Genomic DNA, 25,039 nt, shown 5'->3' with positions numbered 1-25,039 from the left:
GGAGGGTGAGTACAGCACAGTAAGATGTTTTGAGAATGTTGGGGAGGAATAATTTCCTTTGCCCTTCAAGGACCTTCTGGCCAGACTAAGAAACAAATCGACATGAGACAGATTAACAGGAGAAAACCAAATTTAATAGCATATGTACAGAGAATCCACACAGACGTGGAAATTGCAAGGACAGCCAGGCACCAGAAAGCTTATATGAGCAAGGGAAAAAGGTAGGGGTCTGAGGATACAAAGGGAGATGGACCTTAGCGGGAAGGTGAGAAGAAATGTTTGGAAAACAAAGGTTGTCCTATTACGTAGATAAGTCTTCTAGATAAAGAGGAGTCTCTGTCATAGCTCTCTTCCTGATATGGGCAGGCAGTTGAAGGGGAGGTAAAGAGCGCTTTCTGAATCTGCTGGGTGTGGAAAGCTTTTACCTCAAAATACTGTTCATGCCAAAGTGGCTCATCTTGGAGTGGCCTACCCTGGGCCCCTGCAAGGGAGACAGGGACCACTTAATAGAACTTTATTACACTATATTGTTATAATTGTTCTCTTTTAATATTACTTTGTTAACCACTTACTGTGCCTAATTTAGAAATTAAACTGAATCATAGGGTGTATATTTAGGAAAAAACCAGTATATACAGTGTTTGGGGTCATCCTCAGTGTCAGGCATCCACCAAGGATCTTAGAACGTATCGCCCGTCAGTGCTGTATACCAGAATTTATTTAACTAGTCCCATACCAGTGGACCCGTTTTGGTTGTGATGCAACCACAATAAACTACAATAAACATCTTTGTCCCCACATGTGACACCTGAGGAAGAACATCTTCAGGATAAACTCCAGAAGTGGATTTGTGGAGTCAAGTGCATTTAAAATTTCAATGATTTTTACCTTTATGTTTTCCTCTCTAAAGTATATTGCAAGTTCTAGTCCAGTAGTACATCTGGGATGGTGACTCAAGATCATCCTGGGAACCTGAACCTATAAGAAATAGTGTTAGTTTCCTGTTGTTGTGGTAACAAATGACCACACACTTAGTCGCTTAAAGTAAGACAAGTGTATTAAAGTACAGTTCTGGAGGTCTGAGGTCCACAATAGGTCTCCTTGGGCTAACATCAAGGTGTCAGCATGGCTGGTTTCTTGTAGAAGGCTCTAAGAGAGGCTCTGTTTCCTGGTTTTGTCCAGCTTTTAGAGGCTGCCTACCCATTTTGGCTCATAGTCCCTTCCCTGCTTTGGCAGCACTCCTGCCTGCATCAATGGGTGCATCGTTCCACTCTGACCCCCTACTTCCTTCCTACAAGACCCTGTGATTATATTTGCAAGTCACATAATCCAAGGTAAATTCCCATTCCATGGTCCTTAACTACTTCACATCTGGAAAGTCCTTTGGCCACGTAAGGAAACTTCATCACAGGCCTCAGAGATTAGGATGTGGACATCTTCGGGGGCCCATTATTCTCTCAAACCTGAAACAGGATTCTGGGCTTACTCTGGGAGTAATGGTTCTCCTTTTTTTATATATATTTTATTTTTTTAATGCAAGGGCTTCTGATGTGTACCTCAGGTTGAGGGCCGTCACATACATGTTATGAAAACAAATCAGTGAGTTCTCAAATACTAGATAATGTTAGGATATTTTTTGAGTTTTTGGTGTGCGGGACAGATAGGTCTTTAAGTGCCTTTCAGAGCTGTTGGTTCACGTATTACTTTGTATACTTTTCTTGTGCCTTAGATACAGTTGTTAGAAGAAATGGAGGGAGAATTTTTTATTCTAGTTACTCTTGTCCTGTGGCACTGTTTGGTCTTGGGAGAGACTGCAGATGTGAACAGAAGCATCCATAAGTGCCATTTTGTGAGGGCAGAGAAGGCTGACTAGCAGAAGGGACATGTGGTGCCCAGCTGGCTCACTACAGGTCTGCACTGGTTTAGAGGATGAGTTAGTGACTTTGCTTCCTCCTCCCGAGTCAGGTAGCCTGCCCCCCCAGGCTGCTGTTGGGTGCTTGGCTCCTCACCCTCCAGGTCTGTCTGAATCAGCACTCGAACCTGTTTCCCAATAGTTCTCACCTTGGGTTAAATGTAAGAATCACTCAGGGACTTTCCAGTATACGGATGAAAAGGCCTCATCCTTAGGATTCTGGTTTGGGCTGGGTTCTGGGCATCAGCATTTTCTAACCGTATGCTTAAAAGAATGTAAAATCATTCAGATCATATGAGACCCTCCTGTTTGGAGTCTGTCCAGAAGTCCCCCTCTGTCGATGTGGTTTTTGACTGAGATGGCTGGGGGAAGCATCAGCTGTGGCCCTAAGTCTTAGAGAGCTCTGTGTAAGAGAGGGTGATAGGGTGACCCTTTCTTACATCATAAGTCACAGTCACATCAGGTGACTGATGAGAGTAAATCCAGTCTTGAAATCAAGTGTGGGGATGTGCCAGCAGAGGGCACCCAAGGAATACCGCGGTGTCAGCCATCTGTGGCTGGTCTGTCACACCCAGAGGTGTTGGGCCTGGTGCCTTCTCTGTCCTCTAGCTTCTGGGTTAATTGTCCAGATGCCAGGCAAGTCCTCCAGTCATCACTCCTGCTGACTGATGTTCTTGTGTATAGATTATTGTTTAAGGAGTCCCCTGCTGATTTCCCCAGATGCTAAAGGACTGCATCTCAAAGACAGTGTTTTCTCTTAAATGATTGTTCTGGAAGCCTCATGAATCCTCAATTCTCTGAAGCTTTCCTATTTATAGAAAAGAAAGGCAGCTTGCTCCAACAGCCGCCCCTCTTGTTCTAGAAACAATAATACTCCAAGGGGCCAATCTAGTGCTTCCTGTTGAGCTAGTGAAAAATTCTGCAGGTTTGCATATTTGGGGTGAAATAATTTAAATCGCTTATATTAAAAGTGTACTTTGTAAATATTTTCCCAGCATGCCTTCAATTAAAGAGATTTTTGCATCTGGATTAGACAGCAGGGTTTCTGGTTATATTAAAACAACTGAGGGATTTAGTGTTTAGTGCACATAATAGTGTTTAATAACTTAGTGTTTTTGGTATTTTTATTTGAATTTCTAAAATAAGGATGTTCAAGAAGCTTTTATATATTCTATAATGATGCTGTCTGGGAAATCATTGAATATTTATCATCAGAAATCATTATTTGCTAAAACATCAGACCTTCATAAAAAGGTCTTAAAACAAACTAATTGGATGGATTAGGAGTTGAAATAAGGTCACTTTGTGGGAAAGAATGGGTCAGTGTGGAATTCCACTCCTTCCTTCATTCTTAAATTTGGAGTGGGCTAATAATATGGAGCAGTAACCTGTAGGACTCCCCCTTAGATATGATCATGACCACTCACACTTTGTAGCTGTTTTTCAGAAAAGAGAAGTACATGGAGATTTTACTTTTCCCAAGTTCATTGGCTGAGAGAGCGGAAAAAGGAAGGAAGCAAGAAGATGGGCAGATACTGAATTTTATATTAGTATTATTTTGGTGACAACATATTCTGTCAGAAGTAAACCAGCAAAGGGGTTGGAGAGGGCCATGTTTTATTGTTCATTGGAGTGGTGCCAGAAGGTACCCCGCAATCCTGCACAGAGTAACATCAGAAAGGCAGAGATTGCGAAAGCTCTAGGGAACTCAGTGCAAGGAGATCCTAGAGCCTCATGAAATTGTCAGTCCCACATTTCAGATTCCTGAAGAGAGAATCTGATGGGCTCAGCCAGCTCCAGTGTTGAGCTCTGAGGCTGTTTGGCTCTGGCCTAGGAAACCAGTACTTGTAGCAGAAGCCTCGTTATACGGGGCAGCCCCTGAAGAACAGTATTTGTCATCAGCAAGACTCCATCCCTGGAGCCCAGCTGCATAGGGGTCTTCACCTGCCATCTTGACTCAGAGAGGCTGTGCGCGAGGCAGAAATAGAGTCTTATAGACACACCAAAAGTTAGACTTGACCTATGCATCTGAAGTTGTTTACTGTGTCAGTTTTTATTTTCATAAACAGATTCTAACTTTCCGAGTGTGTTGTAGTGCACCGGTGCACAGGTATGACAGCCCCCTTTGTGCCTAGAGCTGAGGGCAGCAGGATTGGTCCCTCCTTGAGGGACACCCCGGGGCGAATCATTCACCGCAGCTGGGCTCCCACCTCTCTGCTCTAGCAGCATAGAGAGCTCTGGTGGCTGCTAAGTCCTGACTTTGCTATGGCTCCACCATTCATTTCCTCCTCCACATATGGCACTTCAGAAGGCACGTCAGTGGGAGTGAAGATAGCTAACCTCGCAAAGCTGCTTTCTATATGTTTTTCTAAATGCAAATTGTTGGTAAACTTTGGTACATGGGGTAAACTTTAAATCCAGATCTCCTCGTGCGTGGGAGAACAACCACATTCTTTGTGGCATAGGAGCCAGACTGCTATCTTCTTAGTTCACATTGGAGTATGACTCCATGAAACATGGTTTAATGGAGGATTCTGGCCTTTCAGATTCTGAGAAAATGGCACAGTATCTGGAGGAGGAACGTCACATGCGGGAGGAGAACCTGCGGCTGCAGAGGAAGCTGCAGAGAGAGATGGAGAGAAGGGAAGCACTCTGTCGACAGCTGTCCGAGAGCGAGTCCAGCCTGGAAATGGATGACGAAAGGTGTGTGCATGTCTTATGAGCCTTGTGAGAAAACCAAATCAGACCAGGCTCCAAGAGTTCTCCCCTCACATCTGGCTCGATGTGGAAGGAGATGGCTCCTACGCTTGCTTGTGGTGATGACAACCACCACCACATCAGAGTAGATACTGAGCATGGGGAATATGGAAGATTGACCATTTTCCGTAAACACAAAAGACCAAGAATAAATTGCCTTTCTAAAATTACTTGGTCAAGAGAGAAATGGAGGGTTATGTATAGAGAGACAGAGTTTGCAGAGTTGTTGAGTTTCTCTTGTCCTGCACTGTGTCTGTTCAAAGTATGGGAGCATCTTAAGTTTTAGATGTGGATGAGCAAGCTCCACGTGGGTCTGGGTTGGAAGGATCATCAGGTGGAGGGTGCTGAAAGGCAGAGGTCTTATCTTAACAACTTGGAAACTGCTGAGCCTTATTGCAGCTACTTTAAAAAAATAAAACCAGTGCAGTGCCTTTAACTGCTGAAGCGTCTACGACTAACCCTCTCATTATCCCACCGAGAAATGGGCTGAAATGAGAGTCATCTGTGGTTAATAAGTAGAGGCAATGGCCCCAGCATTTCTCTCTTATCCAGTTGTCCAGAATCCACCCATTCCCACACCACCAGCCCCCACGACACCCCCGCTTGGGAGTGAGGTGATTGTCAGGATAAGCGACAGCAACAAATCCAACTTAAAAAAATTGCAATCAACAGAGAAACCCAGCATTTGGGAAATTGGGCTTTCTTTGAACCAGATCATTTCTGCAAGGAAATTCTGTGTTCTGGATCAGGGTTGCCCTGGCCTTATGTGTTGGTATCTTAGTGTGAGGGGTCAGACTGAGCTCCCTTAGGCATCTCCTCCAACAGGATTGGGCAGTCAGTGTCGGAGACCAGGATCTCCTAATGATCATGATGAATCATGTTGACTGTCAACACCAGAACACTTCATAATCACTTCCTTTCTCTTTCCGTGACTGGATAGATCCAGAGGGTTGTTAACAAAGCTTTTGATCAATTTCCTGTGTTCAGTGGTATTATCATTTTAAGAAAAATCTGAGGTTTTCTATAACGGAGGTCTATATTTTTATAATAAAAAAACTTATAATGGCTTATAATTAAAATGTCTGTATATATGCTTCCTCATTTGAAAAAAATAAATATTTTTTCTCAGAAGTTTATATCATAAACTTTTTTTTAAGCCTTGAATTTCACTGATTTCTTTCCAACAGTGTTCCCCTCTCACTAAAATCCTTGTCCTCTGAAAGCCATTTGACTAAAACCATCAGCTAGAATACTAAACTATTTTATATACTATCTTAAGACATAGAGCAGATCTTGTATTAACACCACATGGTGCCCTGTACCTGATTTTGAGTGCGGCACACTCTGAGGGGCAGCATCTTTCCACCATGGTGAAAATACTGAAGCTACTTTAGGCTTCCAGATAATTTTTTTTTTTTCCAGAAAACTGGTATTTACTCCAGATGTTTGCCTTACCTTTTCATAGGTCACATTATCCCAGCTAGAATACAGTGGCTTAATAAAGACTCCTCTCCCTGTTATAAATGATGATGTCACATTGGGGAGAAAGAAAATAGTTGGAAACTTAAGGTGTCTACAGGTGTGTTTATTCCTTAAAGACCAAGAGGCAGTTTTGCTGCCTGTTGGACGTAGGTTACAATAAATGCAACTTGGTGCCACCTTGGCAGGCTGCCCTCAAAGGCGGGCAGAGTTAGGAATGGGGCTCTAGTTGAGAGATGCATGTCAGATTTGGGAGCCCAGTTTTCTTTGAGTCAAATGAACTAGTGCGGAAATGGCCGTGTTAACGTTCTTGTCGTGAACCGATTGGCAGTCAGGGCTGAGATCTTCCCCGGGATAAAGAGGCCTGCACATGTGGCCGAAGGTTAGCTTGTTGGGAAGTCTCTCAAGCAGAAATTTCTCCTTGTCAGCATTCTGTGCTTGTTCACATAGTGAAGGCTGACATTCCTGATGATCAGGCCTGAGTATTCTCAGGTCCAATGTGACTTCCACATCTGGGATGAAGTCCGAGCCGGCATGGTGTGGCCAGGTGGACTACAGTAGGTGCACAGTGCTCAGTCTTTGCTACATTCCAGTATGTGGCTGTTTATTAAGCAAGGCTTACCTTGTAAATGATTGATATCCACTTCACAGGAATACCATTACCTTTAAGCTTTAAATATTCAATTCACAGGAATACCTGTTAACTTTAAGCATTAATTTGATGACATAAATCTTGCAGGGCTTGCTTGAGTTTGAGTTTCAATAACAATTTAAATGTAGTCATCAAAACATGGATGTGCCAATAATCCTTGGGACAGTGGAGGTAGATTTCTACATAGCTATTATTATCTGATGAAGAAAAGCCCAGTCCTCTCTGTTGAATGGCACAGCTGTTAGTAGGCCTCCACCTGGAGCTACAGTGTTCCATATTTCCCTTCCCTGTACCCCTAGGGAGAGGGGTGTTTACTAAGCAGTGGAGCCTTGTGACACCTGCTTTATACATGTCTCTTAGCCATAGCATCACTCTCTCAATACCCAGTTTGACCTCAAGATAGGAACCCCAAACATTGTCTCTTAGGAGTTCTCTTAAGAACTACTGAAATGCATGCAATTCACAGGGCGCCTGGGTGGCTCAGTCAGTTAAGCATCTGTCTTCAGTTGGTGATTTCAAAGGATTGAACCCTGCATGGGCTCCCTTCTCAGCGGGGAGTCTGCTTCTACAACTCTGCCCCTCCTCCTGCTTATGCTTGTGAACACCCTCTCTCTTGCTCTTGCTCTCAAATTTATAAAATCTTAAAAAAAAAAATAATGCATGCAGTTCTGATACTTTCCCCCCCCCTCCTTTAGGTATTTTAACGAGATGTCTGCACAAGGATTAAGACCTCGCACTGTGTCCAGCCCGATCCCTTACACACCTTCGCCAAGTTCAAGCAGGCCTATATCACCCGGTGAGTACACGTTCTCAGCTACTTCTGTGGATGATTTCTGGTATGTTTCATAGGCATCCCCAAATATGCTCCCCTCTAGCATATAAAAATCTTGTAAACAGAGGGAGAACAGTCATGTGTTTTTCAGAAACATGAAAAACAAATCACTATCAAGACAGAGTTTTAGCCTGAAATTTTTAAGCATAAATGTTATAGGGCCAGCTGGTGTTTTTTCATTTTTTTGTTGTTGTTGAAAAGGAATTTTAATCCAAAAATCCTTTTTTAAAAGACTGTCTTTGATTTTTAAGTGCCAGTGGATTGACAGAGCCTTGCATAGATGTCTAAGATGGAGCATAGCACACCTCCTGGGGCTTCTATTATTTTATTTTACATACATTATATCTCATTTCTACTCTCAGAATAATTAATATAGGCATCATTTTCCCATGTTAAAATTGAAGCAGTGATTTAAAAGTTCAGTGGCTGTTGGTCACAGGTCCAGGAGGTGGCAAGGCGGGGCAGGTCTTGCTTCCCAAATCCTTTGTCCTTTGGAGCACTAACTGCCTCCTGAGATTACTGGTGGCTGGGGAGCCGACTGGTGAGCCGACTGGTGGGTGAGCTGACTGATGGTGAGCTGGTCAGCCAGCCGGTGAGCTGGTCAGCCAGCTGGTAAGCTGGACTAGTGAGCAGACTGGAGAGCTGCCTGGTGAATAGGACTGGTGAGCTAACCGGGTAGCCGACTGGTGGTTGAGCCAACTGGTCAGTGAACTGACTAGTGAGCCAACTGGTGAGCTGACCCATGTAGTGGGACTGGGCCCCAACAGGCAGGCCCTGCATGAAGAAACTGGCCTTGCTTTTGGCTTTGCTTCTGCATCTGGGCTTTGCTCCTCAAAAGCCTTTCCCTCAAAGGCGTGCTTGTCTTCATCTGACCCCAAAAACCAGCCCCCTAGGCCTCCCTCCCGGTCTCTGGCTCAGAACCAGCACAGCGTGGGGCTCTCAGGCCAGGAGGGCAAGTCAATGATCCAGCAAGGATGAAAGAGGAAGCAGGGGGCCAGGGACCTGCCAGGGGAGTGGAGGGAGGGAAGAAAAGGTAGGCAGCCAAGGGATCGCATCTTGTGACTAAAGGGACAAGTCTGAGTTTCTTGTGCTTGCTGGTAAACAGATTTTAAACAGAGCTGGGGAGAAAGTATGTGTGTGGGGGAGTGGAGTTTCACAGCACAATAAAGTGAGCGCCTGCTTAGAAGGATGGCGGCAGGAAGAGGCTTTGTGGGTTTGGAAAGTAAAACAGCTGTGTGTTAGGGGTTCTATGACTTTGTGTGTTGTGACAATTGTGACAATGGACAACAGGGAATGCCCTTCAGGTGGACTTTCAGGTGGATGAGGGGAAAGGCCGCAGTAATGCACATTCCGCACATGCTGAGGTTAGATCCTGCCCAGTGCTCTGCTGCTGGGACCTTCCTTTCTTTTTATTTTCAAGAGGAGAAATCAAAAGAACATCCGGCACAAAGCATAGCAACTTTTGTCCAGTTCAGGCAGGGTAAAGAGGAGTTGTTCACAAACCAAAGGACTTCGTGTCATGGAGCAGTGCGTGACCATCTCCCCTTGTTCTTTCCCAAAGGATGTTCTGGAATCTGTTTCTCCTGTTCCCTGGTGGCCTTTAAATCTCTCCAAAAGCTCCCTCTTTCTTGCTGCCTCTCCATTTTCCCCAAACAGTACTTCAGTTTCATTACCACGATAAAGTCCTTCTTTGCCTTCTAACTTATTGACATAAAAGGAAGGCATGCTTCAGGAAGGAGCAATATGGAAGATAGTTTTTATAGTTGATGGTGATGCTGATTCATATTTAGTATAATTTAGCCTTCTGTTTGATTTATTTAAACCTAAAGAAATCCTTAGAGGCATGTATTTTCCAATTCATTAAGTGTAATGTTGTGGACTTTGAATAAAGCAAAAGCAAAAATCAGACCTTAGTTGGGAATATCAACTTCTGTTGTAATAGATACTCAATCGGAAGATCTTACTCTGTGTACATAATTTTGACTTTCACTGCAACTGTCTCTGTATGGGGGACTTTCCTGTAGAGATGAGCCATTTACTTTTCCCTTGGACAAAGTAATAAGTAACACCTAGATTTTTTTTTTCTTTCAGCCAGCCTAAGTGAGAAGAACCTTTTTGTGTCTTATTTTAAAGTTGTGTAATATCGTTAAAGTAGATTTTATCTCATATTTGGCCAGAGAATTACTCCTTATCTAGTCCCTTGCAGTTCTATACATAGTATATCAGCAAAACCTGAATTTTCAAGTTTGCCTTTCAATTTAGTTTTTATTGGAAGAAGTTGTGGTTCTTGGTATTAAGAATATCTAATCACTTTCTTAGTGGAATTATGTTGTGTGTGTGTGTGCTTTTATTTCCATTTTAAGTATGGTGAGTGCTTATTTATTCCCTTACCATTTCTGATTAACATTGGCAGTCTTGTATTTCATCAAGTTGTTGAAATACTTCCTCTTTCAGTTTGAAAGTTCTATTTCCTAGAACTTTTGAAGGATCCTTTTCTTAATAATGTATCGACATGGGGCACCTGCATGGCTGGGTGGTTGAACGTCTGCCTTTGGCTCAGGTTGTGATCACGGGGTCCTCGGGGATCTTTAAAAAAATCTTAAAAAAATGTATTGACTTACATATGCAGATCATATTTGGGGAGAATATTACTTATCAGCAATAAGGTTGCTGATTTCAGGTCCGTTATTTTAGGCAGCCTAACAACAAGACACTCCCAATTAGCATATTTTGATGTGCCTAAATCATAGATGGGGTATAACAAAGTTTGAAAAAGTGTTCACACCCCACTACCCCACTAGCAACAAGCATACCCACTGCCCAGATCTGGGTGTTTTCTTTTTCTTTTTTTTTTTTTTTTTTTTTAAGATTTTATTTATTTATTCAATGAGACACACAGAGAGAGGCAGAGACATAGGCAAAGGGAGAAGCAGGCTCCCTGGGGGGACCCTGATGCAGAACTCAATCCCCAGACCCTGAGATCACAATCTGAGCCAAAGGCAGATGGTCAACTGCTACACCACCCAGGTGTCCCCAGATCTGGGTTTTTAATTCCATTCTCCAGTGAAAAGAGCTGTGAACTCCTTGGAGAAATGGATGTTGGAGGGTTTGGAGCAGGGAACCTACAGGACGAACCCAGAAAATCTAGTAATACTACAAAGGAAGGAGGTGCTCAAAAAACAGCAAGATGAAGATATGTGAAAGAGACACAGGAGCCCACCGAAAGTGCTCCCAAAAGCCAAAGCTGAAACAATCTGAGCAGCGAAAGAAAAAATGTGTTAGGTTATAACCCAAACATAAAATAAATATCCATGAATTTATACTAATATAAATAAATGACTGAGTAAATAAACAAGGGAGGAGAAACCGATCTCTCCTATGAAAGAATTCCAAATAATTTATGTAGCTGCTCTGCTCTCAAGGAAGTGGAAATAACTCTTTACTCTTTAAATGTAGGAGGACATAGTGTCTTCCTTCCAAAGAATAAGTGTGGAAAAGGGGGGCGGGGGAAGTAACGTTACAGTGGAGAAACTTGACGAACGTGGCCTCAGCCAGGCCATCAGGGTCTGCGTTGACAGTGGTGAGCCGTATCTTACCCTACATACAACGAAAATGGCACTTCACATCTGTAGACTTCTCCCAAAAAACCCATAACCCTAGTCTAACCACGTGGAAAACAACAGACAGATCCCAGTTGAGGGATAATCTGTCTGCAGAATATCTGATCAATACACCCCTAATGGGACAAGCTCTTCAAAAACAACGAAAATTGAGGAACTGCCGCAGCCAAGAGGCACCTCAGGAGACCTGACAGTTAAATACTAAACTGGCATCCTATGTGGGATCCTGGAACAAAAAAGAGACATTAGGTAAAACTTCAGGAAATCCAGACAAGTTGGAACCTGAGTTAATAATAATGTGTCAGTATCAGTTTATTAGTTGTGACAAGTGTGTTATACTAGCATAAGATGTTAATAATAGGGGATTCTGAGTGTGGCCATCCTGGAACTCTCTGTATTACTTTTGCCACTTTTCTGTAAACCTTAAGTATTCCAAAATTAAAAGTTTATTTTTAAAGAAAGCCACAGAAGTAGAGATCTCACCAAGTCATAGTAGATAAAGGGAGCAGAGAAAAGCCCTCCTGTCTGATCCTGATACAGCTGCGATATTTAGAAGTCAAATACAGGAGGAAAACCTGGTGAACAAGATTGGGAAGTGGCTCTCAGGGGAGTGGAAGGAAAATTGGAATATGATCTCATACAAAGCCTTTCACCAAGAAGAGGGTGGTCAGCTTTGTCACACGGCCTCCAGGGTCGAGTACAGTGAAGAGTGGAGAATGGTTGCAGCTGGCAGCATGGAAACACCGCTGACTTTGCAAGAGCAGTCTTGATGGAGTGATGGGGATGGAAACAGATAAGGGAGATTTCAAGAGGAAATTGTGTCTATATTTGACTTTTTTGCGAAGACAGTGGTCTTAAGTGTAACTTACATAATTATCATAAAATCATAATCTAAAATAATCTTAAAAGGAAGCAAAGGTATCTGCCTTTAGTTTGGTTCTACATTTTTTTTTTTTCATTACCAAAAAGATACTAAAGAAAATCTGGGGACAGTCAGAAGGGGATAGGCAGAAATAAAGTCATCCTGAATCTTTCTCTCCAGAAGTGGTGTTAAAATGTTAGTGTTTTCAGGGGCACCTTGGTGGCTGAATGGTTGAGCTTCTTTGGCTCAGGTCATGATCCCAGGGTCCTGTGATTGAGTCCTGTATCAGACTCCACAGGGAGCCTGCTTCTCCCTCTGCCTATGTCTCTGCCTCTCTCTGTGTCTCTCATGAATAAAATCTTAATAATAATAAAAAAAAAAAAGGTTACTGTTTTCCGAGGTCTCCCCCCACCCCAGTGTTCCTTTAGATAGTTGGGTTCATACAGATGATACACATTTGTACTTACTTCATTTTGCCTTGAGCTTGTGGACGGTGAAATAAGTCTCATTATTTTTATTGTAGTTAATACATTATACGAGAGCAAGAGAAATTTATTGTAGCAATAGCTTTGAAAAGCCATAGTATTTGATTTATTAATAGACTGGTGTTTGGGTTTGGCATTTTCAACCTAGGTATTTTTGGATTCTCATCGTGTATTGTATTTGTGCGCCAGAAGGTCTGGTGCATGATGATAACTTAAGGGAAAACAAAAAGCACTAAGACAGAGTCTGTGGCCTCTTAAGAGCTCATCATCAACAACAAGGCTTGGGGAAGTGTAGGAGAGAAATACAAGAAGCAAAACTCTTTGCAAGAAACTTTTTTAAAATTTATTCATGAGAGACACAGAGGCAGAGACACAGGGAGAAGCAGGCTTCATGCAGGGAGCCCAATGTGGGACTCGATCCTGGGACTCCAGGATCACACCCTGGGCCAAAGGGAGGCACTCAACTGCTGAGCCACCCAGGCGTCCGTCCCATCTTTATAAGAAACTTTACAAGGCCAAGCATAATGAATCTTATGCAGAAGGTGAAGTAGCTGAACTGTTGGACATCCACTCCTTGGAGGGTTATATGCTGTATGATTTCATTTATAGGACTCTCTCAAAGTGACAATATTACAATGAGAGAATAGATCAGTCATTGCTGGGGCATAGGATGAGTGGAAAGGTGTGATTAGTGAAAGGACTGACACAAGGGAGTTTCTTTGTGGTGACAGACCAGTTGTGATGACTGTTAACTTGAGTCTATACATGTGATAAAATGACTTTGAGCTGTATACACATGTGGACACAGGAAGAGTGCAGTGCAGTAAACCCTGATGAAGTCCAATGCAAGTCTGGGTCATCGTCACTAGGAGGCGACCTGTGTCAGTTCCTGGGGTTGACACTGTGCTGTGCTTATGGAAAAGCTTGTTGGTGGAGGCTGCCTGCAGCGTCCAGTAGAACTCTGTCATGTGTTTGCAGCTTCATGTGAGTGGTAAACGGTTTCAGAATAAAAGGTTATAATTGTAAAAAATCGAAATAGTTTTAAGAAGAGATTCGAAGAAGAGAGAGCTATGCATAGAGCACTTTTGAGATTGGCCTTAAAGGAACTTCATGAGCTGAAGCTTAATGAGGCCATCGGTGGCCAGGCACTCTCCCAGCACTTTGTGACAGTTACTCATTTCATCCCCACAGCAACCTTGTGAGGCCACTACAGTAATCTCATTTTACAGTTGACGGATCTGAAGTCCCCTGTCACTCAGTGCCAAGTGGCAGAACTAGAGTTGGAGCTAATGCGGCATTCAGCTCTAGGGGCTAGTCTGTCTGCCTTCAAAGGCTGGTCGAGGGTCCTTATGGCCAGGGAAGAAGGTAGAGAGAAGCCCAGGACATGCTGGGAACTGAGCAGTGGAGGTCAGAGTGAGAGTGATAAGGTCACTGTGGTTTGTACACTGGCCGCCCTGGGGCCCTGCTTCCATAGGTTCTGATTTCATCTGGTTTGGGCCTGAGTGAGGGCTTTGATACTCTATTGAGAATTGCTGACCCACAACATTAAGAGATAGCTTGGAGCCAAGGGCAGATGCCTTTATAAGAATCTTTGGATAAGGATCTACTTTCATAGCCTTTCTCTTAAATTTCATCACTTTCATAAGAAACAGAATTAGGGTTGTATTCCTCAGAACTATTTAAATAAAACCTCTTCTTTCCTCCTCCAGCTGAACGAAGTCCTTGTGGTAAAAATAAACATGGCCACTTAGTTTCCAAAGACTTTACTCCAGACCTCCATTTTGTAAATGTGAACCCCAGATCCACAATTGGAATGGAAACGTGCCAAATAGAAAGCATTAATTGACAGTCAAATCAAGAAATAAAATAAACCCTTGACTTTTGATGTTGAGGACACAAATTCTGGGACAAGACAACTAAAGGTAGGCTTGGAGGCTGCAAGTCTCAGCCATGGAAGCCAAAAGAAAATAACAGCTTCTTATTTTTATTGTATTCAGAAAAGAGTTCAAGTGGAGTTCATGTTGCTTGGCATCTAATAGCTGATCTTCAATTCAAAGTGGTTGAAAATTGCACTCATTTCAGCAGAACATACACTAAAATTGGAATAATACCAAGATTAGCATGGCCCCTGCACAAGGATGACATGCAAATTCATGAAGCATTCCATATTTTTTTAACCAAAGCAAATTTGAAAAAGGAAAGCAAAAAAAAAAAAAAAAAAAAAAAAGGAAAGCAAAGCTGGTGGTACCAAATTCTAGACTCAAGTTATAAAGATGTAGTAATCAAAACAATATGGTACTGGCACAGAAATAGACTCATTGATCAATGGAACAGATGAGAAAACCTAGAAGTAAATCCACAATGGTCAATTAATCTTCAACAAAGCAGGAAAGAATATCCAATGGGAAAAAGACAGTCTCTTCAACAGATGGTGCTGGGAAAACAGGACAGCAACATGAAAAAGAATGCAACTAGACCACTTTCTTACACTGTACACAAAAACAAATTCAAAATGGATTAAAGACCTAAAAGTGAAACCTGATACCATAAAAATTGTAGATGAGAGCACAGATAGTATCTCTGACATAGGCCATAGCAACTAATTTCTAGATAGATGTCCTGAGGCAAGGGAAACGAAAGCAAAAATAAACTTTTGGGACTTCATCAAAATAAGTTTCTACACAGTGAACAACAGAGTTGAGAGGCAAACCTCTGGAATAGGGGAAGATATTGGTAAATGACATATCTGATAAAGGTGTAGTATCCAAAATACATATATAAAAAAACAAGTAGTCCAATTAAAAAATGGGCAAAAGACATGAACAGATGTTTCTCCAAAGAAGACCTACAAATTGCCAACAGACACGTGAAAAGATGCTCAACATTACTCATCATCAGGGATACAAATCAATTGTGAATCAAAACTACAATGAGGTATCACCTCACATCTGTCGGAAAGGCTAAAATCAATAACATAAGAAACAACAGGGGTTCGGGAAGGCTGCAGACAAAAGGAACTCTTTTGCACTATTGGTGGGCATGTAAACTGCTGTACCCACTGTGGAAAGCAATATGGAAGTTACTCAAGAAGTTAAAAGTAGAACTACCCTAAGATCCAGTAATCATACTACTAGGTATTTACCAAAAAACAAACAAACAAACAAACAAAAACAAACAAAAAAAACACTAATTCAAAGTGATACATGCACTCCTATGTGCAGCCTTATTTACAATAGCCAACATAGGGAAGCAGCCCAAGTGTCCATTGATTGATGAATGGATAAAGCAGATGGGTATAGATAGATATGTATAATAGAATATTATTCAGCCATAAAAAATGAAATCTTGCCATCTGCAATGACATAGATGGAACTAGAGAATATAGTACTAAGGGAAATAAGTCAGGGAAAGACAAATACTAAGTGATTTCATTCATGTGGAATTTAAAAAACAAAACAGATGAGCAAAGGAAATAAGGAGAGAGAAGAAACAGAAAGACTTAACTACAGAGAATGAACTGATGGTTACCAGAGGGGAGGTGGGAGGAGGATGGAGGAAATAGGTAGGTGATGGGATTGAGGAGGGCACTTGCTATGATGAGCATGGGGTATTGTGTATAAGCGTTGAATCTGTTACATCTGAAACTAATATAACACTGTATGTTAACTGTGTGGTAATTAAAACCACAACAATAAAACCAGAGTGATTGAAAATACATAGTTCTATCCAAACTCCTCAACTTGCTCCTGTGTTTTCATTTTCATTCCATTCATTCACATGGAACTTCTCTGTGATAGATGCCCTGGTAGATGCTGGGAACTCAAAGATATAAAGATCACTGTTATTTATTCAGTGATAAATAAGCTTCGCTCCATACCACTGGACCAGCAGCATGTAACTTGCAAAGACCAGGGCAGCTTAGCTTGAACATTTAGAACTGTTTGAAAAATACAACTATTTGAAGCCCAACCCAGACCTATCTAATAGAAAGGAAAGTCTGGGCTTGAGTATTTTAAAAACACTTTGGAGGTGATTCTTTGGTCCTAGATGAAGACCGTGTAGATCATTACAGTAGGCTTGGGGTTGTTTCTTCCTTAAATACCAGTTTCTTTTTGGAAACAGTGGCATATATAGAGCTTCTGTTTTCTTCGTTGAGTAACCAGAAGTTGCAAAATTATCAGTAGTGATTTTTGTTTGCCTTTATGACAGGTATACACACACAAAATACAGTGGTTTTGTCTCATTATTGTTAGTGTCTCTTTTGACACTTGTCTTGCATCTGATGTTGATCCCTTTGCTCTAATTTTTTCTACATGACTCATTTCTTCTCATGTCTTTTTATTACTCTGTATCTCAGTTGGACTCCTGGAAAGGTCTGATTTTGTTTTGTTTTTTAATAGGTGGAAAGCTCCTCTTTTTAAATATTATATATTTATTCGTGAGAGACACAGAGCATGAGAAAGAGAGGCAGAGAAACAGGGAGAGGGAGAAGCAGGCTCCCCACAGGGAGCCTGATGTGGGACTCGATCCTGGGTCTCCAGGATCACAACCCAGGCTGAAGGCAGCGCTAAACCACTGAGCCACCCGGGCTGCCCTGATTTTGTTTTTTTAATTGGGATAAGAACATTTGACATAAGATCTACCCTCTTAACAAAACGTTAACTCCAACTTAGAGGCACAATGTTGTACAGAAGATCTCTAGAACCTACTCTTGTATAGTTGAAACTTTATGCCCGTCAAACAGTAATTCTCCGCATTTCTTCCTACCCCTAACTCTTAGCAACTACCACTGCGTTCTCTGTTCCTATGAGTTGACTTATATGCCTCCTAATTGTATCATGCAATATTTGCCCTTCTGTGACTGGCTTAGATCAACATGATGTCCTCTATGTTCTCCTTAAAAATAATTTTTAATGGCTGAATAATATTCCCTTGTGTGTATATACCATGTTTTCTTTACTACTTTGTTGATGGACATTCAGGTGGAGTTTGTGTGCATAGTTTCAGAGGTAGAATTTAGTGATTCATCAGTTGCATGCAACACCCAGTGCTTATTACTTCAAGTGCTCTTCTTAATGCCCATCCAGTTACCAGTTACCCAATCCCCCCCCTCTTCCCTCCAGCAACCCCCAGTTTCCCATAGTTAAGTAAGAGTCTCTTATGGTTTGTCTCCTTCTGTTTTTGTCTTATTTTATTTTTCCTTCCCTTCCCCTATATTCACCTGCTTTGTTTCTTAAATTTCACATGAGTGAAATCATATGGTATTTGTCTTTCTCTGACAGAGAAATTATTTTGCTTAGCATAATACCCTCTAGTTCCATCCATGTTATTACAAATGGCAAGATTTCATTCTTTTTGATGGCCGAGTAGTATTCCATTGTGTATATAGATATACCATATCTTCTTTCTCCACTTATCTGTTCATGGGCATCTGGGCTCTTTCCACAGTTTGGCTATTATAGACATTGCTGCTATAAATATTGTGGTGCAGTTGCCCCTTTGGATCAATCACTATGTTTGTATCCCTTGGATAAATAACCTGCTAGTGCAATTGCTGGGTCATAGGGTAGCTCTATTTTTAATTTTTTGAGGAATCTCCACACTGTTTTCCAGAGTAGCTGTACCAGTTTGTAATTCCTGCCAACAGTGTAAGAGGGTTCCCCTTTCTCTCCATCCTCACCAATATCTGTTGTTTCCTTAGTTAATTTTAGCCATTCTGACTGATGTAAGGTGGTATCTCATTGTAGTTTTGATTTGTATTTCCTGATGCCCAGTGATGGAAGCATTTTTTCATGTATCTGTTGGCCATTTGTATGCCTTCTTTTGAGAAATGTCCGTTCATGTCTTCTGCCCATTTCTTGATTGGATTTTTTTTGTTTTTTGGATGTTGAGTTTGATGTAGGTGGTTTATACATCTTGACTCTTGTGGATAATGTTGCATGATGTTGAGCATCTTTTCATATGCCTGTTGCCTATTTCTATGTCTTTGGAGAGATGTCTGTTCAAGTCCTTTGCCCATTTTTTAATTGGGTTATTTGTTATTGAACTGTAGGAGTTCCTTATATATTTTGAATACTAATCCCTTATCTGATACATGGTTTTTAAATATTTCCTCATATTCCATAGTTTGCTTTTCTGTTATTTCCTTTGCTGTGGAAGCTTTTGAGTTTGATATAGTCCCACTTGTCTATTTTCTGCTTTTGTGGTTGTGCTTTTGGTGTCACATCTGAGACATCTTATTGCTAAGATCAATATCATGAAACCTTCCCTCTGTGTTTTCTTCTAGGAGTTTATAGTTGTAGGTCTTATGTCTGAGTCCTTTAATCCAATCATTTTGAATTGATTTTTGTGAATGGTATAAGGTAAGGGTCCAGTTGCATTCCTTTGCATGTGGATATCCAGTTTTCTCAGTACCATTTATTGAAGAGGCTACCCTTTCCCCATTATGTATTCTTGGCACCTTTCGATTGTTTATGTGTGGACCTATTTCTGGGCTCTCTGTTCTATTCTAGGACTTGACTTTTATATCCCCTTTTACCCAGCAGGATTTGATGAGCCCACCACACTTTTCATGTGTGTTCATTTTTTTTGGTGACTGAAAACTTTTGCATTTTAAATTCTTCTCGGTGGTTGAAGACACTAGATAATGGAATCTGAAATAATACTTGTTGTTATATTTCAGGTCTATCATATGCAAGTCACACAGTTGGCTTCACGCCACCGACTTCACTGACAAGAGCCGGAATGTCTTACTACAATTCCCCGGGTCTTCATGTGCAGCATATGGGAGCCTCCCATGGTATCACAGTAAGTATCCACAGGGGAGGAAGCCACACTGACTCCTGATGGTGGTAGCAACGGCTTCTTTTTAGGGGAGAACAGGGGTGATGCTGTTAGACATTTACTTTTTTTCTCCCTCCCACCATCAGTTCACCTTCAATCTATAGAGACTTCCCAGCAGTTTGATACCAAATTCTGGTGTTGAAACTAAAATCCTTCCCAGGAGACAAAACTTCAGCTTCACTTTCTGTGAAAAATTATCCTTTGTGAAATGTAATTTGAACTCTGGCCAAGGCCGTAATTAAACTCTGGCCAGCTCTTTGCTATAACGAGTCATTGCTGGTTGCCACAATGTCTAAAATATTTATTGTTGGCATCTTCACAGTTCACTGATCTTCAGTATTCTTCTTGAAATTAGCCTTATTTCTGGTTTCACTCAGAATTTTCTCTCCTGGAATCAGAAGGAGTCTTAAATGCTTTTTGTTCAGACTTCACTCGGGAGTTTTTCCTTGAGAGCTGCTTATTAAGTTGAACTAATAGAACAGTTGAAAACGTAGCACACAGGAGTTTGAGAATAGTGAAGAAGGGAGGGTACTGGTTCCAATAAGGAAACCTTCAAAAGAAGACTCTTATCCTACAAAAGCAGTAAGGTATTTCTGAAGCTGTTTTTATTGGTTTGTTGGGAAACATCTGGTTGAGCTGCAGCTTTTGGGATATTGATAACTGAGTAGAGCAATGGAAGCAACTCGGTGACATACAAGGGACAGAGGAGATCCAGTTGGGGGATGTGGCGCTGTTTTTGATTCTAGGACTGTCCCGTGGAAGGGCCCGAGTCCAGTAATTTGGTCAGTGCAAGTTTCATAGTCACTTCGTGTGGCTTTTTCACGGGTGTCGGTGCAGACCCCAAGGTGTTTACGTCCCCACTTGAGGGAGCGGGAGGGGCAGGCCAGGAACTCGCTAGCCTCTGGGCTCTGTGGCCCCCCATCCCCCTTCACCAGCCCCCACTGGTCAGGCGGTTAAAAAGGAGCGGTCCGCCCCGGACTGACCTGCCCTTCTGTCCCCTCTGCAGAGGCCTTCACCGCGGAGAAGCAACAGTCCTGACAAATTCAAACGGCCCACGCCGCCTCCGTCTCCCAACACACAGAGCCCCGTGCAGCCGCCGCCGCCGCCGCCGCCGCCCCCCATGCAGCCTGCGGCCCCCCCCGCGGCCGGCGCGCCGCCCGCCCCCTCGCCGCAGCCGGCGCACCCCCCCTCCCAGCCTTAATGCATGTGCTTCGTCTGCAGCTCACGTGGGGACTCGGACAGTGGAGCCGCCTGCTCAACGCCAAAGGCTTCCTTCCCTGGCAGTTCTGGATCTGACTTATTTGCACTGACGTTATCTAGGCTTCACTATTAATTGTGTTGTAAGTGTTTGTCGGAAACGCAGCCAGTGTTGTGTGTCTGCAACACTACACAGACGACTTTTTTCCATCAGTGTTCTACTTGAATCTACGTGTACGTCCATTCCCTGGCTGGAACATTTGCTATTCGATATTTGGTAATTCAGCAGCAGCGTGCAATTTTTGCTTGGCCCCAGAGCTTCATTTTCCTGGCTTTTAGGTTTGTAAAATAAAAAGGGATATCTTTTTTATATTTTTTTTTCATGAATTTGCAGAAAATTACTGAGCTGATCCTCCCCCTTGCCCCCCGCCCCCATTATAATGGTGTTTACCAAACGTAACCCATATTTCAGCACTACAGTTCCGACCTTTGAAAATCTAGCCTTCCGTGTAGAATGGAAAGCTAGATGGATCAGTGCCCGAGACAATGTGCTCTGGCCTAGAGCTTTCTACAGATACACTTTGTGTAGGTTATTTTCAGTGTCAACATCCACGCCTCCTGTGAAACAAGACAGCCTAAGTCATGGACCGCGTGGCTCTACCTTTTCCACATCCAGGTGGGGTGGACAACTGATGTGTATTCAGGTGTGATTCTTTCCTTATCTTTAGTGGTAATCTCCCCAACCCGGCCCCTCTAACACCAGTCCATAAATGCTGTCCTGCCCACCAGTGGTTCTGATGGCCAATTAGAACACACGCTCTTTGATTTCTGCTGCAGAAGGCAACGTGATTGTAACAAAAACAGCTATCTTCCCCTTCCCGTTCTTCGTGTTCCCCTAAAATAGAGTTTGAACAAATATTTTAAAGGTGCAAAATACTATTAGAAAGTACTATTTGAAATGAACATTATAGGAATATCTTGGCATAGCGGCCTCAGAATACTTTATTGCTTGGCAGAAAAGAAAAGAGGTGAGAAGACGGTAGCACATGAGCATCGATGAGCACTTGTGTTGCCCAGTATAAGCAAGTGCAGTGTACAAACAAGTATACTCTGAATACATTATTTCCATTCATTTAGCACAAATAAATCATTTGGTTTCACTTGGAAGTGGAACACTGTGAGTCACTCTTTTCTTAATACTTGCAACATCTTTATTTTTGCTTTTCAGCAGTTACTGTTTTGTACTTTGGTAGTAAAGTGATTTTTACCACCTGTGTTTGCATATTTATATATGCTGTGGACGAAAATAACTTACTAGAGAATGTATATTTTATGATGAGAATGTGTATCTGTTGGATATAATCAGAGAACTGAAAATTAATTTATCGGTAATTTTTAAGAGTCCATGTTTTGTGACACCCATCTCTAATAGCTAGCTCTTTATTGAACACACTCCTAAAAATAAGGAACCGTGACATTGTAGATATTTAATAGTGTACAGTATAGAGACTTCCATTTTTGCCTTCGAATGCATATTTAAGAATTACAGAATGAAACAAGTCTTGTTGGATAATAGTGTTTGACTAGCATTTTAAGAACTCGAGAGTAAAAGCAACAATAGGATTTTTCACCTCTTCCTGCTTTCACCCCTGAACTTCACTCCTCAATTGGTCTATATAAATTTTATTTATAATGTGTATGTAATATACATAATCATAGTACAGTTCTCAGATATGGGGAACAAGTTTGGCATTTAATTATTGAGGCTTTAGATTTTTAATTCGATCGGACGGGGTCTTAGCAAACCCAGGGATCTCACCAACAGCCTGCCGTCCCTCCTGGTACATTGCCATTCCGAGGAATTCTGAGAGGAGGCAAACAAATTTTGCCTTCATGGTACAGTTCTTGGTTTTTCTCATAGGAGAAATATGGTCTATGTTTACAAGAATCTTTCGCGAGATGATAGAATTCAATGCTGTTGGGATAGTGGCTTGCACTCAAATGAGAAAGTCCATAATGTAATGAGCTTCCCTCTGCTTCCTGTCAATTGAGTTACCTCCCGAAAGCACAAAAGTCAAAACATTGCCATATGGTGAATGAAAAAGCACTTGGCGTGAGCAAACCGTTCCTGATAAATGCCTTCTAGAAATAGGTTCTTGACTTTCAGACTTTGCAGAAATGTAGTGCTGGTTCCCCTAGTCATTTCATTTCAAAATAAAACACAGCTCCTTCAAACAGCACTTTTTCAACATAAATCTAGTTGCCTCTCCCTGCCGACATTCAGAATTGATAGAACAAACACTACTATTTTGAGTCTGTGCTGTTTCATGCCCTTCTAAAGTGGTTTCTGACCCTGTGTGGAGCCTGTCACACATGGGCAGGATACCTGCCAGGGCCGTTCTTGGTGATGGTCTAGCCACCAGGGACCCATAAAATCCAGACCCCGAGCCCTTGGAGGCAAGAGCCCCTTCATCCATGGGAAGCTGACTTACCTCGGGCTCTTCTCACGGGGGCTGACTTTGGTTACTGCCATTCCTGCGGCCCACGTGCTCAGGGTCACCCTGGACCGACTTCCCGAAGGAAGGCCTCTAAGATCAGGAGCTGTCCCGGGAGCAACAGTAGCTTCCTTTCCCTGTCTTGCTGACAGAGACCCTTGGCTACCACTGTGCTGCTAATAGGATAAGTACTCTGTTGCCAGATTACCATGCCTTTTATACAAAACCAAATTAACTTATCTAATACCTGACACCTCTCTGGGCTCTGAATTGCTTTCTCTCATCAAGCATGCTGGCATTTCTGGACAGAATTCTAGAAATTTGGCAGATGATGGAAGTATTTAAGATGTAATTCAACTTACTCCTTTGTTAATTGAAGGGAGTTTTAAATTCTGAGCTCCTGAGATACTGACCACAACCGTGGGATGAATGCGCGACCAGAATGTGGCTTTGACACCAAGTGCTGCCGCTCCTTTGTAATTGGCTTCTAACTGATTTGACCAGAGATCATTGATAATGTGAATTTTTGTTAACTGTTCAATTGTAGGAAAATAGACTATGTATCGCCCTTTGTTAGGTAGACATGAACTTTTCCTGCACGAAGCCTTGCTTATAGAGGATGCCCAATAAGGCGAGAACAAGCATCGTAACTTGTGCTTCAAGAGCGCAATATTTTTCTCTTACCAGTACAGAAGAATCATTTCTGTGTAACTTGATCTTCTGTCCAGTACTTGTCTTTTAGGTAACCAACACTGACAACTTTGTAGTGGTAACTACCAAAGAAATACATAGTAAAAGAATCTTTTATTTCCAAATTTATTAAAGAGCCAGCCATTGACGCTGCTACATGAGTTCCATGCTCAAGAGCCATTGTAAGAGATTAAGGGGTTTTTAGGTTTTCGTTTCTGGGTGGTTGTTTTTTTTTTCTACCTTTTTTTTTTTTTTTTTTTAAACATACACACACAGCTGTTAGCATGACATTATGGGGAGCATTTTCCAGAATGCTCAGCAGTCGTGGTTTACTGCCAAGCCCTGGTTGCCTCTCGGGAGGCGGTAGAAGGAATCCTACGTTCGTGATAGCGCGGGCGCTGTGTGTGTGCACGTGTGTGTGTGCATTCATGCCTTAACTCGGGTTACTGCTCAACTTCAGTTCTCGACTCGGTCTGCACCATCATCGAGATTGTATTGTACATCTTGATCTGAACTTCATCCTGGCAAAAACAAGGTTGCAGGCACAACAGTTTAAGAATGCATTCCTCTGGAAGAGTTTTTGGTCAGGTTGACCTTGAGCCTTTGGACTTTATTTGGGACTTAGCATGGAAAGCAAAAGTGGACCGTCAAATGGGAAGACATCAGCAAGGAAGAGAGGAGAGCCCAGTGCTAGCATGTCTTTTGCCTCTGCATCTCCGTGCACACTGTGTGTTGTTCATGATAGCTTGTTTACAACTTGACTATGTTGGAGTTCTGGTAATAGTGGCAATCTTGACATTGGTCAGAGTTTAGAGAGATGTAAGACTTCCAATTAATGTCTTATTTACTTCTTTATGTTGATTAGTCTTTGATACATGTGCTGAATCTGAAACCTAAATAAAGATAATTTTTTAAAATGCACCTCTTGAGCCTTAAAACCTATCTCTGTTTCTGGTCTCTGAGTCAGAAAGTGAACATTGTTTCCCCATTTTTCTGCTGTACATCTGACTTTGATTTTAAATCCTAAAGGCTGCCTTAGAAGGTAAACTTAAGGACAGGACAGAAGGGCTAGTACCATTTTGTTTCATAAGTAGGGTGCCGGTTACCTGGATGTATTGAATTTTTGAAAATTCATCTAGCTGTATGCTTTGATTTGTGCAGTGTTTCAAATCTGTGTCGGATTTCAATTTAAAAGCACAGACCTAGTACAAGAAC

The 25,039-nt window shown here is 42.1% G+C and overlaps 1 protein-coding gene, 1 long non-coding RNA gene and 1 other non-coding gene across 7 annotated transcripts in view; 2 read left to right on the top strand and 1 right to left on the bottom strand.

Annotated features, from left to right (window-relative positions):
- The window catches only part of CCDC6 (coiled-coil domain containing 6), a 111,278-nt gene extending 86,533 nt beyond the window's left edge, over positions 1 to 24,745 (top strand). Inside the window, exons 6-9 of one of the 3 annotated variants that reach the window (XM_072823181.1) lie at positions 4,459 to 4,615; positions 7,496 to 7,596; positions 19,282 to 19,406; positions 20,664 to 24,745. In XM_072823181.1, the coding sequence (XP_072679282.1) occupies positions 4,459 to 4,615; positions 7,496 to 7,596; positions 19,282 to 19,406; positions 20,664 to 20,738 (458 nt within the window). In that variant the 3' untranslated portion in view covers positions 20,739 to 24,745. The other 2 variants (XM_072823180.1, XM_072823182.1) reach the window with 2 other exon arrangements.
- On the bottom strand, positions 113 to 20,551 carry LOC140631866 (uncharacterized). 3 transcript variants are annotated; one of them, XR_012029390.1, is made up of 3 exons: positions 20,426 to 20,551; positions 889 to 978; positions 113 to 481 (listed from the first exon to the last, which is right to left on the bottom strand). It is a non-coding gene; the product is annotated as an uncharacterized lncRNA (long non-coding RNA). The 3 variants fall into 3 exon arrangements; XR_012029391.1 differs by lacking the exon at positions 20,426 to 20,551 and adding an exon at positions 2,062 to 3,173; XR_012029389.1 differs by lacking the exon at positions 20,426 to 20,551 and having other exon boundaries at positions 889 to 3,173.
- Positions 14,669 to 14,772, top strand: LOC140632763 (U6 spliceosomal RNA). The gene has a single exon (XR_012030456.1). It is a non-coding gene; the product is annotated as a U6 spliceosomal RNA (small nuclear RNA).
- Positions 24,746 to 25,039: the final 294 nt, after the last annotated feature.

This window comes from Canis lupus, chromosome 4 (assembly GCF_048164855.1).
Source record: "Canis lupus baileyi chromosome 4, mCanLup2.hap1, whole genome shotgun sequence".
In the NCBI taxonomy this organism is placed as follows: domain Eukaryota; kingdom Metazoa; phylum Chordata; class Mammalia; order Carnivora; family Canidae; genus Canis; species Canis lupus.
The sequence above is the reverse complement of the archived record's forward strand: the minus strand, read 5'-3'. Positions and strand labels throughout refer to the sequence as shown.